The sequence below is a fragment of the Chenopodium quinoa genome, unplaced genomic scaffold (genome assembly GCF_001683475.1).
Source record: "Chenopodium quinoa cultivar QQ74 unplaced genomic scaffold, ASM168347v1, whole genome shotgun sequence".
Classification (NCBI taxonomy): Eukaryota; Viridiplantae; Streptophyta; class Magnoliopsida; order Caryophyllales; family Amaranthaceae; genus Chenopodium; species Chenopodium quinoa.
Genome location: NW_018744143.1, coordinates 2,460,665 through 2,475,613, shown reverse-complemented (window position 1 = coordinate 2,475,613; position 14,949 = coordinate 2,460,665). Strand labels below are relative to the sequence as shown.

Sequence of the window (14,949 nt, the reverse complement as noted above, 5' to 3'; positions counted from 1 at the left end):
GTCATTGCATATGCTTCGAGGCAGTTGAACCGCATGAGGTGAACTATCCAACCCATGACTTGGAGTTAGCTACGGTTGTATTTACTTTGAAAATTTAAAGACATAATCTATATGGGGTAACTTGTAAAATCTTCACAGATCACCAGAGTCTAAAATACATTTTCACTCAGAAGTATTTAAACTTGAGGCAGAGACGATGGTTAGAGTTTATAACGAATTATGATGTGAGTATCCAATATTATGAGGGGAAAGCCAATGTGGTAGTTGATGCTTTAAGTAGGAAAACCAGTCATTCGATGAATATGATGATTTTGCCGAACTAGCTGTGTGTGGAATTTCAGAAGATGAATTTGGAAGTGAAGGAGCATGGAGAGGTTAGTAAGATGTTGAATGCCTTGGTAGTGCAACCTTCTATTTATGATGAGATTATGGAAAGTCAGTTGGGAAACTCGAAGTTGAAGGCAATAAAAGAGAATATTGAGGAAGGCAGGTTTTGGACTTTACTATTGCAGATGAAGGAAGTATTCGATTCGAAGGGAAATGGTGTGTTCCACAACATCTTGGGGACATACATCAAACAGAGACTGATGGAGGAGGCCCATAGTTCTCCTTATTCTTGGAGGGGATAAGTTGTATAAGGATATGAAGAAGGTCTTTTGGTGGCCAAACATGAAGAGAGAAGTAGCAGAGTTTTTGGCACAATGCTTAAATTGTCAAAACGTGAAGATAGAGCATCGAAGGCCACAAGGAATAGGTACCAAAGTGGAAGTGGGATTCGATCTATATAGATTTCGTGAGGGCATTACCACAGGGAACGACATTATTTAGGTCATTGTGGATCAATTGAATAAGTCTGCAACCTTTATACCTATGAAAAGCACTTGGTCTATGGATCAGTTGGGAAGGGCATATGTGAAGTTTGTGGTGAAGTACCATGGAGTGCCTACAGATATCATTTCAGATCGTGATTCGAGGTTCCTATCCAACTTATGGCAAAGTTATGAGAACTAAGTTATTGATGAGTACAACTTTTCACCCAACTTTTCACCCTGCAACTAATAGTCAGAATGAAAGGACCATACAGACCTTGGAGGACATGTTGAGAGCATGTGTATTGGAGTATCAAGGTTCATGGGAAGATCACTTAGACTTAATTGAGTTTTCATATAATGATAGTCATCACGTAAGCATTGGAATGGCCCCATTTGAGGCCCCGTATGGAAGGAAATGTAAGAGCCCAGTTTGTTGAAGTGACATAAGTGAAACTGTTGTACTTGGGCCTGAAATGATCGAGGAAACTGTTAAGCAAGTGAAGTTGATCCAGGAGAAAATCAAAGCAGCCAAGATAGACTGAAAAGTAATGCTGATGAGAAGCGCAGAGATGTAGAGTTCCAAGTAGGAGAGAGGGTGTTGCTGAAAATATCTCCTATAAAGGGGGTAATGAGATTTGGTAATAGGGGGAAGTTGAGCCTAAAGTACATTGGGCCATTATGAGATTCTTCAGATGGGAAAGTGGCATATAAGTTGGACTTACCCAACGAGTTGGAAAGGGTACACATGTGTTTCATGTGAGTCAGATTCGCAAGTATGTTCCTGATGTTGCATATGTGCTAGAACCGGAGGCAATTGAGCTAGATGAGAGTTTAACCTATGAAGAAAGACCGAGGAGAATTTTAGATAGTAAAGTAAGAAACACCAGAAACAAGGATGTGAAGATAATCAAGGTTTTATGGTCAAACCATGAGGTTGAGGAAGCAACTTGGGAGGCTGAGGCAGAAAAGCGTAAAAAGTACCTTAATCTTTTCATGGTGAGTGGTTAAGTTACGGGGACGTAACTTCCTTTTTAAGGGGGGTAAAATGCCATAGAGTTTCGCGCTTTTCTGTTTATGTCTTTAAGTGAGTCTTTTGAGTTGAGTCCTTAGGTTGTGCATGAACTTACTAAATTTTAATTAATTCATGATAATTTAGAGTATTAATTGGAGCTATTCAATGTCCCGAAGTTTCGGGACGAAACTTCTTTTAAGGGGAGTAGACTGTAATACCCTAAATTTTGAAAAATAATTTCTTAATTATTTCTTCAATTATTTGAATTTGGAGCTAAAATAAATTTAAATTTTGGCGCCAAAATATAAGTATTTAAATTATTTGAAAAATTAATTATTTTTGGACTTCAAAATTAATAATATTTAATTATCTTGGTTTAATTATAACTATTTTAATATTCTATCTTATAATTTACAACTAATTTTGGTTTTAATATTATCTTAAATATATTATATATTTGTAATTTTAATGATAAACTTGGATAAGTATCAAAAATTAATTATTTTCTTAAATCAAATTATAATTTTCATATTAATTAAAAAATAAAATTCAGGTTTTATAAAAATTAGTTTCCTACTTTATAAAAATCAATAGCTGGCCGAAAAACTTGGAAAAAAAATTATTATTATTATTTTGTGATTTTTATCTTATTTTTAACTTAACCAGTAAACTTTCTTCAATATCTTATTCTTATTCCTATCTTCTTCCTTCCAATCCTCTAATCAAATGAACTTCTATCCAATTTTTCTACTCATCTTTTATACCCAACTATTAACCTAGACTTAATTTGATTCAAGTAAAATAACAAACCCCAAAACTTATCATATTTTCTAGTAATCATATCATACCTTAAGCTCTATCCTTCTACACTCTAAATACTATAATTAGACCCTTAATCCCTCTCATTTACTCACATCAAAAATAAGATTATCTCCTTCCTCTACTACCTAAACTCACGTTCTCCCTCTCATTTACTCACATCAAAAATCAGATTATCTCCTCCCTCTACTACCTAAACTCACGTTCTCCTTCTTCCTCTCTATCTTTCAAGAATTCCTTCATTCTTTTTGCTCAAACAAACACCACAACCCTTTACTAACTTCGGACCTGCTGTACCGCCACCATTGCCACCGCATGCATGCATGTTTATATTGTAAAAAAAAAAAAATCTCTTTTTTCTTCTATTATTATTATGATTACTATTATATTATTTTGATACCAAAAATATTAAATGCTACTTAATTTAAACACAATAATATAAATTTTGATACTAATAATAATAGTATGCTACGTACTAACATAGATTGTTGAAAGTTTTAAATTCTAAAAGTTAATATTTTGGTAGTTCATGCACAAGTAGAGTAAAATTTATAGTTTTGTGTTTATTTTTGTTAACCTTATACTTCCTCCATTTTTTTTTAGTTGACACATTTCTTTAGTCATGTTTGTCAATGCACAACTTCAACCATTTATATCTTTAATTACCGATAAGAAAATATTATGAATTTGATATTTTAAAAATATATATCATGACGAATCTAACAAGATGCTACATGACTATATTTTTCATTACGTATAAAGCACAAAATACGGTCAAAGGGGAGTGAGTGAGTAGTGCTAAAGTCAAAATGTGTCAACTAAAAAAAACGGAAGTAGTATTAATTAAGGTTATTTTAATTGTGGACAAGTTTAGTAGTTGTACCTTATTTTTTCTCATGACCAAGGTACATATAGGTGGCGATGTTAGACATGAAATCGCTCAGTATCATAAAAGAAGTCCAAAGATTGACCGGCTGCTTAGCCGCACTCGAACGATTTCTGTCAAGGTTAGGGATAAGTGCTGCTATTTTTTCCAGACTATCAAGAAGAAAGCAATGTTCGAGTAGACAGAGGAGGCCGAGGAAGCCTTCGTACAGTTGAAAAATCATTTGTATACCCTTCCTGGCTCGTCAATCCACTTTAATATGAGAAGTTGTATATGTATTTGGCTATTTCAGATCATTCCTTGAGCGTCGTCCTGCTTGCTGAAAGGGACTGCCATCAGATCCCTGTGTATTTCATTAGCCATGTTCTGCACAATGCCGAGCTTAGGTATCCACCCATTGAAACGTTCATCTTGGCATTATTCATGGAATCTAAAAAGCTAAGGCCATACTTTCTTGCCCATTCGATTGTGGTCTACACGGGACCAACAATTGAAGAAGTCGTTCACAATTTTGGAGGCCAGTGGCCGAATGCTTAAATGGGCCTTAGAGTTGAGAGAATTTGATATCACATTCGAACTCAAAAAAGCAATCTAGGGCCAAGCCTTTGCAGATTTCATGACTGAAATGACACGGTTGGACCTACAGCCGGCAGGGGATCAGATTTGGAAAGTTTTTGTGGATGGAAGTGCAATGGCGACCGGATGCGGCGGCGATATCATATGTTTATCTCCAGAAGGAGACAAGTTTGAGTATGCTTTGAGATTTCAATTTTAAGCCTCCAACAACGAGGCCGAGTATAAAGCCCTTCTAGCCGGCCTTAGAATGTGTAAGGCGGCCGGGGCAACAAAAATTAATGCCTGTTCGGACTCTCAGCTGATAGTCAACCGAGTGAATGGTGACTAAAAGGCTAGGGAGCCGACAATGATGAAGTATTTACAAATGGTGAAGGTTGAGGCCGAGAGCCTAGAGCATTTCACGCTACAACAAGTCCCTCGGTTTGAAGATCATCAGGCGGACGCCCTCTCCAAACTAGCCTCCTCGACATCATGTGATACTCCAAGATCTGTGTTCTAGGAAGTTAAGGAAAAACGGAGCATTGATGTCGAGCCCGTGCAAATCATTGACAGAAGCTCCACATGGATGGAGGGAATAATCTCCTATCTCAAAGATGAGTTCTTCCGGACGACCCAAAAGAGAGCTGGCTGATGAAGAAAAAGGCGGCATGATTTGAGATGAAGGGGGAGGACTTGTTCAAAAGATCATTTGTAAAACCATATTTGAAGTATGTTACGCCCGAGAGGGGGCATGAGGTGCTGGATGACCTCCACCAAGGGCATTGCGGATCACTTAGGCGGACAAGCCTTAGCTAAGAAAGTTACCCATCTGGGGTACTACTGGCCAAGCATGAATTCAGACGCCAGGGAAATGGTGAAAAAATGTGATAAGTGCCAAAGATTTGCAACCCTTATTCATTGCCCAGCAAAAAACTTGTCGGTCATAAGTTGTCCACTCTCTTTTGCAAAATGGGGCATGGACATCTTGGGGTCGTATACTCCTGCATCAAGGTAGAGGCGGTACGTGTTAGTAGCAGTTGTATACTTCACAAAGTGGGTGGAAGCCGAGGCCGTCCGAGGAATCAAATGGAAAGATGTATCTGCCTTCATCTGGAAGAACATAATCACACGTTTTGGTGTGCCGCAATCAATGGTGTTCGAAGATGGACCACAGTTTGAGACCAATCATCTCTGGGATTGGCTAAGTGACAGAGCATAGCACACTGCTTTGCCTTCGTCGGATGCCCAAAGGCTAATGGTCAGGTTAAAGCGTACAACAAATTGATCTCCAATGGCATCAAGCGAAAGCTTGAGAAAGCGGGCGACCTAAGCTTGAGTTAGTTAATGTGCTATGGTCCATTCGAACGACGGCAAAGAGTTCAACAGGGGAGACCCCATCTTTTCTGGTCTATAGTGCTGAGGCCGTGCTCCCAATTGAAATGTATGAACCCACCCTACGAGTGATGCTATACGATGAATCGGTCAATTGGGAGGCCATGAAGACTGCACTAGACTTCCTTCCAGAAGCTAGGGGCAATGCGGCGCTTAGACACGAAATATATCGTTTAAGGATGACAAGGGCATATAATCGCAAAGTGTCAAAGCGGCCGCTTAAGATTGGAGACTTAGTTCTAAGAAAAATGGAAGCGGTAGGCCGAGCAAAAGAGGATGACAAGCTAACCCCAAACTGGGAAGGGTCCTACAAGATTAAGGAAGAAGTACGAGATGGTACCTATTGTCTTGAAGCCTTAGATGGTCGTCTTATTCCCCGTACGTGGAATACGGACAATCTGAAAAATATTATGTATAAACTTTTTTGTACTTAGCCAAAAGTTGTATATACAACTTGTAATACCCGAATATTTTAACATTTTATCAAATATATTTTATGGCTAAAATATGATATTTTAAATTATTTTATAAATTCGACCTTATACTCTATTTTTGTTATCCTATAAAAATTATCTTTAATCCACTAAATATATTTTATTGTAAAACCTTAAATATACATATATATCAGCCGTCACTTTTATTTATCCTTTTATTTCTTTTATTAACTTTATTTGCATATATTGTGGTTTGGCCGTGAGTTTTTGCCTATTATCAAAATCATGCAAATCTTGAGTAATTGTATTCAATAATTGAAGTCAACCCTTTCAATTCGTGATCATCAGAGCATGCAAGTAGCAAAATTTATACTCATGATTCCATTATTATCATGATGCAAGTCAATTACTAGGCATTGGCGTTTTATTTTTGTCGAGGCTGTAGTATGTGCGATTAATTAGCCGGAAAGGTAATCACACGAATTTATTAATCTTGGAGTTGTATATTTATAATTTATTGTTTCGTAATCACACTAATTTAATTTTTTTTTTGAGTTGTATGTTTATAATCTATTATCAAGTAATCACACTATCAATCTTTTGGTATTGTTTGATTATAATTTGATTGTATTATTTATTTTATGTAATCACACCAATCTTAATATTTGAAATTGTTTAATTATAACTTATTGTTTGTATTGATTGTACAACGTATTATTGTGTGTCAACTATGTGCTTACGTAATTATATGTGATGGATGTGTTACCGTATGATATTATGGAATCATATTATATACTAGTTTTCTATAATTGTGTACTAGTATAGTATTTTTGAAAATTTGATTATTGGTATCGTATGAGTTTTTTTTTTATATAAAATTACAATCTTGGGAATTTGGATGATTGATTATATGTGATTGATGGTCTCCAAGGCTTATTGGGAAACGAGTTGTAACTATTATGTCATGTTAAATGACTATGTTCTAATAATATTGAAATTGAAATACTGTTACTTGGGATTAAATTGATTTTGTGCAATACTCATGTGCAATGTGATCGGACAATTTAATCTATTTAAATGTACATTAAATTAAGAAGGGAAATGAAACCTGAAAGGGTGAAGAACAGGTTGCCCACTAGTGGTTATGGTTGCTACTAGTTGGTTTAAATTGATGTATATTGCTGTTTAGTCTTCCTCCTAATCAATGGGTATTAGTGAGGAGTGTGCACACTAGGGACATTCTGTTTAATTTATGGCCATTTAGGGTTACGTGCGGCCCTCTGTAAAGTAGGTGGTGACAGGGACTAGTCCCGTCTTACTGGCGTTCTCTTTCCCTTTCTTAACTAAAGTAATAAATTTTATGTGACAACTTGATTTTGACTTATTATTATTTGAGGTTGAGTTTGACAGGGGTTATTTTCTGAGTACGGAGTTATTTTACCCTTGAGGTGTATATGTGTAATGTAGTTTCGAACTACATTGTTTTAAGTGGGTTAATTATATTAATTATTCTATTGTTCTTTGTATTTTGATCAGTGGTGATTACTCAGCTTTTTGCTGACGTGTGTGTTTGTTTGTTGTGCTACTTGTGTTTGCGGCCATGTCTTTTTCTTATGGTGGCCCTGCGACGATCTATTTTGGAATTTGTCCTTAATGGTGAGCAATTAAGTTTGTCTAAACAGGTTAATCAAGTGATCGTAGCTAAAGGAGCTCAAGTGTTTCGATTAGTATTTTATAACAAGTTTGTAAAGTTGTATAAATAGCTCACTTAGATTATTGAGTTGTAAATATTGGGATTTTGTAAGCCTTAGCACTTGACAAGTTGTTGAGTGTGGCGGTAATATCTCCGATTTAGGTTTATGCTTCCGCAACTTTATTTAAAGTTTGTTTAATTAATTTTAATTCTTGTTCATTATTAGCTAGTAAATCGGGGGTGTTACACAACTAGGTCTAAACAGCCGAGCAATGTAATTAAAGTCGTACGACCAAAAAACAATGTAATCTTGACAATATTAATGAAAAAGTCAAACATTGTTATTAAACTCTTGCAATTTATTGAAGAAGCGAAAATGCCGCCTAAAAAGAGAAACGAAGCTGCTTAAAACATACAGCCCGACCTAAAGGGGCATGATCAAGCGGTCGAGTAAAATTCCTAGCAAGGGCATCCCCCAGCCAGGCAGCTCGGCCATAAAGGTCAAAATGGCTAATCACTCCATCCGGCCATAGATTGGTCGGACGGACGAAACATAAGGTAGTCCAAAAATTGCCTAAGGTATTTTTTACCCTAAGGGGAAGGGCATACCTAGGCTCGCAAGCCCTACAAACACTTAGAAATAATCAGGTTTAAATAATACCTAAAATTTCACGAGTGCGTCCGAGAGATAGTATCAAAGGACGACTTGGCACAAGCCAAGCAAACGGTCGTATAGCTAAAATTCATTCGACATTCACCTAGTCCAAGGGAAATCATTATTATGATTTGATAAACTTACTAGGCGTCATACTCTTTTAGGTATAAAGTCTATTAAGTTAATCAAACCTCTTCGAATATGGACTAGGCGAAATGCCGAATAAAGGGGCATACCCCCATTAAGTGAAAAATTATTCGTACACAAAAGTAGATAAAGGCATGAAAAATTCCTCAAACAATGCTAAGTATGGATGAAAGAAGAAAAACTTCATAAATTAAAGCTGTACAAAACAGAAGTCAAAAGTAAAATGAATATATTACAAGACCGCTCAAAACAGGCGGCCAAAGTTGAGATTGTTCAAAACAAAAAAATAAAAGTTAAGTACAGAAAGCTTGAAAATAACAGCAGGAGGACTTGGGCTCTTCATTCAGCCGGCTTCTCATCAGCCTTGGCAGGCTCCTTCTCCTCGGTTGACTTCTCCTCGCCGGTCGGCTTCTGCTCTGATCCTCTCCACCATCATCTTCCTCAACCTCAGAGTCAAACGAAGTTTCAACAAACTCGGGAGGGGGCTTGCCGACAGCCTCGGCCTCCTCCTTGAGGCAGACGTAGTTAAGGCGGCGAGCGAAGCACTCCTGATAGTAGGCCGCTTCTCCCTCCTCGACCATCATGGAGAAGGCTCTGTAGAAGCCACTCTTCAGCTTTTCCTCGGCCTTGTGCTCAATGCGGATGGCCTCCATAGGATCAATTGGCCGAGGAGCCTGCAGTTGCTTACACAAGTCCTCAATGGACTTGTTCAAACGCTCAACGTCAAGTCTGAAGAGCTTCTAAGATAAGGATAACTCATTCTTCAATTTCTCATAGGCCTCGAAGCTCTCCATCCACTAAGTGGCGTTTGCAACCGCCTCGTCCCTCTCCAGCTGAAGTGCCTCCTTAGCCAGCTGCTCCCGCTTGAGAGCATCGCCTATCTTGACGATGTCCTCGGTTTTCCGTGCCGCCTTATCTAATAGAGCATTAAGGGCCGCATTGTGCCGAATCTCCTACATGGCCAGTGTGCCGATGTTTTCGTCCTATATCCGCTAAATGGTGGCCCAGCCGCCTTGATATTTTTGTTCTCTTTGTCCTTCCATTCCACAAAGGAACTGAGCCTGAGGAAGATCTGCATTCGGACGGAAACGAGTTAGTAGGAGCAAAATGAGAAAATAATCTAGTATGGGAAAATAAAATAAGTCGAGTGCTGATAGAAGGCATCACCTCGGTGCTGCAGTTTATTATAGGGCCGAGGAAGCCCCCATTAATGCCGCAGAACTTGTCTCGCTGCTCCTTAGGGACGGCCCGCAGCATGACCTCCCTAATAGCCTTTTGTTCAACGCCTATTAGCGACTGGCCGTGAAGTTTCATGTGCATCTCCTCGGCAATGTCTACGCAGAGTAAAGAAGGGTGTTAGATTGATCAAACAAGTTCATGAAAACACAAGTAAGAAGCGTACGAATGATCAACATACCGTCCGAGGAAGATGGAGGAGTTGGAAGGTTGAAGGAAGGAGGGGACAGTGGCTAATCCCCTTCCTCATGATTACAGTCGATTTGCTCTCCGGCCGACTGAGAAGCAGCCTTCTGCCACTCAAACTTGTCCACTACCTCGACATGCGGAGTCGAGGTCGAGTTGTCGGTCTTTTTAGCCGGGGACGACTTACCCCTATCGTCCGTATGGACAGACTCATCGTGGACCGCCTCAGTTTGCGGTTCCACGGGCTTGGAGACCCCACTAGGTGACAGCTAGGGAGCCTCTCCTTTAGACTGCTTTGGAGCAGTTTGTGGCGTGACCTTGGCCGCGTTGGGGAAAAACTTAGCCTTGGAGGCTATTGTCTTCCTAACTTTGGACGATTGGCCGTCCTTAGAAGTAGAAGACGACTGCTTCCTCTTCGTCCGAGGGGTAGGAGTGGCCGCATGAAAGAAATAAGACAATAAAAAAATGAGTGAAACAAATGTTCGAGTAAAGTTGGAAAGGATACCCTCCCTAACATACCAACTAGACAAACAAAGTTAAAAGATGATGTCCGAACAAACCTGGAAAGGATACCCTTCCCAACATACCAGCTCGGCGCAAAAAAAAAAAAAAAAAAAAAAAGAACCTCAGTATAGTACCTCCTTGGCCTGTTCGTGTGCTGCTGCTGGCGGAGTTTATACCGCATCATGTCCAGCTCGGACATGTCAGTCTCCCCTTTCTGTTCCGGATCCAGCATTTTAAGAGCTACGTCTAAAGAAGAAAAAGTGTTAGAATATTTTCAAAATGTTAAAAGCATTCGAACAGCTAAGTCACGAGGTTCCACTTTGAGGGTAGTTCCGGTATAGGCCACAGGCCGACATGAATATCGGGCTCCTAAGCCAGTCGGCCAGAGGTATCCAACTAGACGGCACGGTCACCGTCTTTCCATCCCTAACAACCTTCTTGACCTTGATGTAGTCTAGTTGAAAGTAATTGACAGGGTGGACGGGTGGCTTTGAGGGTCGGTGCTGCCCGCGGCCGAGTTGAATTGGATCGGCATTGAACTGATTCATCCGCAAGTTAAATTCTTCGTCACTGGTCTTGATGCGGTAGAATCGGTGCTTCCAATCTTGCCACTTAGACGACCTGTTCAGAACCACCAGATACTCTTTCTGGGTGCTCAAGATAAACTAGTCGTCCGTCTTGGAATCCAGACGAACCACAGAATGCATTTCACAAAAAACTAGGACGTCCGGGTTTAAGCCTTGCCGAAGGCACATCACCAGATAGCCAAAAATATTTACCCAACTGTTCAGCACCAGCTGGAAGATAGCAATGTTGTATTCGTCCAACAGTGCCTGGACAAACGGGTGCAGGGGGAAGCGAAGGCCCACTTCCAAGGTGGCGCTGTAGACACTAAAACATTTCTTCCGCTGCCTCTTACTCTCCCAGGCGACCACTGAGTAAGATCAGGTAGGCGCCATGATTTCGTAGCCTTCTCCCAGTGGACGAACTCTCTGAACTTCTCAAAGTTCAGATGCAGAAAGCCAAGGCAACTTCGCCCACTGTACAGGCGTACGGATCCTTAAAATTATCAACGTTAGCCTCCTCGGCTGCCTGATTGGCGTCCGGGTTCTCAGCTTCTCTCTCGGCGACTTGAGGTGCAGGGACCCTAACCGAGCCAAATTTAGAGGATAACACTGTGTCTAATTCAGCAGCTTCGGCCGAGCTCCATCCCTTGAAGCCCTGGGTGCCTTCAGTGATAATGGTGCCTTCAGGCACCAAGGGTCTCTTGCCCTTATCTTGTTCTCCTCCAGCGGCCGCCTGATTTCCAACAGGAGGAGCGCTGCAAGGGGGCAGGTCGACCGACTTAGCAATGTGAATGCCGGTTCTAGGCCTGACCGACCTGGTAGTTTGGATTGAGGGTTGTTGGTCGGACGATCCCACATGGCCGGACCTAGCGTCCGCCTGATTTCTTGAAGGATGCCTTTCAGAAGATGGAAGCTCGGACGACATCAAGACCGAGCTGGTATATTGGGAGAGGCGTTGTACCGGATTTTGCCCGGACGCCTACCTAGGAGAAGAAGTGCCTTGCTGATTTTGGCGCTCAGAAAAGGAGGCGATCACTTTTATTAAGGAACACGAAGTACCACTAGCAGTGGTGTCCGTGTTCTCCCTGTTCATATTACTCGAATCATAAGGGACTAGGGGGTCCACCATATTACCGTCTGGATTTCTGGGGACACCCTGTTCGTGCGTTTGTCTCGTACGTGCCATGTTCGACTGCAGGGACAAAGAAGAATAGGTGGGGGTGAGTTGATACCCACTAGAAATGGACTCACTCCATAGAGAGGAGGACTCGTCCCCGTCCACTCTAGACTCCTAAGTCCCAAGCGAACGACCAACCTCATGAGGAGAAACGGACGAAGTCGAGTGTTGTGTCAGTTCGTGTTTAAAAAACAAAACAAGTATAAAAAAAAGAGGGAAGGGCAGGCGGTCACCTTTGTACGTGTAGAAAATCTTGAAAGTCTTTAAAGATCTAGAAGGTTGACCGGAAAACTCAAAAACTTGACTGAAAAACTCAAGAACGCGGCAGAGCTCTCGAAGATTGGAAAAAAGCAACACTTTCTCTCTCTAAAAGATCTAACTTCTCTTTAGAAAACGCAAAGTTCCAAAGTGACAAAATGACGTCAAACAAGTCCTATTTATAAGCAAAACTTATGAGGGCAAAATGGTAAAACCACTTTTCCCGCCAAGAAGTTCAAACGGTAACTTTTGAAAAGTTTAACCTAGAAGCTAGAACGGTTAAAAAACCACTCCGTCATTTAAGACGGGAAGATGAGCGACCACCCAAACGGCGCGTCAAAATAAACGGCCAGGTCAGCAAAATTCGAACTGTCATTCCGGAAAATACGGAGGACAGGTGTTCCACTTAAAGCCAGTCGGCACAACCCTTCCGCCTGATTTTAAGACTCAAGTCCATTAATGAAATCAGGTAGACCGATCAAGGCAGCCAGCCCAAAGGAAAAAACCCATGGATGGACGGACGGTACTGTCCGTCTCCTATTAATGATGATGCTCCATCAGTCTAACATTCGGACGATATTAGACAAATAAAGATCAAAGGAGGCGACCCGTATGGTACGAGTCTCCCCCTCTGAGGGGCAAATGTTTAGGGTAAAAAAAAAAAATACCCCAACACGTGATCCAATCCCATAGTGACACATGGCCTAATTAAAGGGCGACACGTGTTCCTATAGGAAGATGACACGTGGCAACTCTAAGAGCATCTGAATGAGAGAAAAGGCCTCCTTACATCAGGAGGCCCAAATTCCGAGAAACCCGCAAAACGACGCCCCCAAAGGACACATCACGCATGACCTTACCTGATTGTGCCGCCAATCAGAATCCACCTTTTTAGGGCACAAACCCTAAAGTGGCACACATTCCCACCCTTATAAATACCCCAATAATTTATGACGGGAGGGGTGGATTAAGACATCATTCAAGAGCACTAAATAGCTCCAACTTCTCTCTACTTTCTCTCTCTACATTACTTCATTTTTCAATCTCTAACCTGATCGTCGGAGGCGAATATTCCGTCAAACGGAATATTCGTTATTTTATAGGTGTCCAAGACCGTCCGGCTGTATTCAAGACATGTATCCCGAGGGATTCCAAAAAACCCCGAAACAATTACTTGTTTGGATGGTATCATTAGTAACTAATTGGATGCTATGGCTAATTGTTTAGATGATGTCAGTAACTACTTGCTTGGATGACGTAGTTAATTGTTTGGATGATATGAGTAGTTACTTGGATGGTATACTTAATGTTTAGGCTTGATGGTATGATTAATTGGTTGGATGACATCGTTAATTGTTTGGATAATATTAGTAACTAATTGGATGAGATCATTAATTAATTTAACATTTTTAAAGGTTGAGCTTTCCTTATTTTGTCTTGGTCTCACGAAGCCATTGGTGAGGTTTATTATTAATATATTTCATAAATAATTCTACCATTTATATCCATTAATATTAATTTGATATGGTTACACTAAAGTTAGTTTATTATATTCAATGTTAAAAGTGATCAACATTATAGACCACTATTTTTCTCACACACAATATTTTGGACCCACCATTATTCTCTTTTATTACCTTTGCACAACCAAAAATTAATAAAGTGAACATACATTTATGAGGCAAAAATAAAGGGACGGGGGGAATAACTCTCATACTCTATATTGTATAATAGGTTAACACTTTACATGCTATGCTAGTTTGACATCACATTCAAAGTTTTGAAAATAAATAATGAACTTTTTGTGAAAAATTAGCAAATCGAAAAAACCTTATACTTACTAAGAAAAAAAAAACCTTAACAATTTGAAGAAAAATTTACCACTCAAAGTTATATTATACTAGTACCATTTGATTTTAATCAGTATGAACAAATAGCTCAACATTAAATAACCTTAATAATTATCTATTATTTTAATTAAAAATTCTTTTATAGATTTTATTAATGCACATGTAATACTCCACCAACCTTGGCTAGATTGGTATAAGTGTTCTTATAGCTAGTCTACCAGCGTCTTTCTACTTAAAAGAGTTTCAACCCTAATGACTTACAATGACTCGTGTATTATGTACTTAATATGAAACTTAATAAATAAATTTAAGGGCTGATAAGTAGAACAAGTGGAGAAACTATATTTGAATCACAATTATTAACAACACTCCACTTGATCAAAATAATTCATCAATTACATGTCCCTACTTTCTTTCTCCCTACTTGTTCAGTTGTTCCTAAATGACACAAATAACATTTAAAAGAAAAAAAAAATGTTAACTCAAAATCCAAATCTAAACTTGAGCTTATGGGTTTGTATCAAAATCTAATCTAACTATTAACTAGTAAAAAAAAGGTAAGTTTGGTTTATACTAGCAGTAAATTTTATTACAGAAATAAATAAGTTCAAAATTAATTAAATATATATTTTTTGAAATCACAAAATTAATTAAATAAAACCAATCTAGCAAAAATGAAATCAATACCAATCAAACTCATTTTAAAAAGTGAAAATGTCCAAATCTGCCCACCTCTCGCCTGTCAAAGCTGACTTTGGTCGTCCATA

The 14,949-nt window shown here is 39.5% G+C and overlaps 1 protein-coding gene across 1 annotated transcript; it reads left to right on the top strand.

Moving 5' to 3' along the window:
• Positions 1 to 934: 934 nt before the first annotated feature.
• Positions 935 to 1,820, top strand: LOC110693309. Its single transcript, XM_021870466.1, has 3 exons — positions 935 to 1,229; positions 1,307 to 1,437; positions 1,578 to 1,820. Exons 1-3 carry the CDS (start codon positions 935 to 937, stop codon positions 1,818 to 1,820), a joined length of 669 nt encoding a protein of 222 aa, XP_021726158.1.
• Positions 1,821 to 14,949: the final 13,129 nt, after the last annotated feature.

What these genes read in the sequence shown, in the direction of transcription:
- LOC110693309 (XM_021870466.1), top strand. Translation starts at nt 935, where the DNA reads ATGGAGTGCCTACAGATATCATTTCAGATCGTGATTCGAGGTTCCTAT. An exon ending in GGCCCCGTATGGAAGGAAAT is followed by an intron (nt 1,230 to 1,306) that starts GTAAGAGCCCAG and finishes GAAACTGTTAAG; the next exon opens with CAAGTGAAGTTGATCCAGGA. An exon ending in AAATATCTCCTATAAAGGGG is followed by an intron (nt 1,438 to 1,577) that starts GTAATGAGATTT and finishes CATGTGAGTCAG; the next exon opens with ATTCGCAAGTATGTTCCTGA.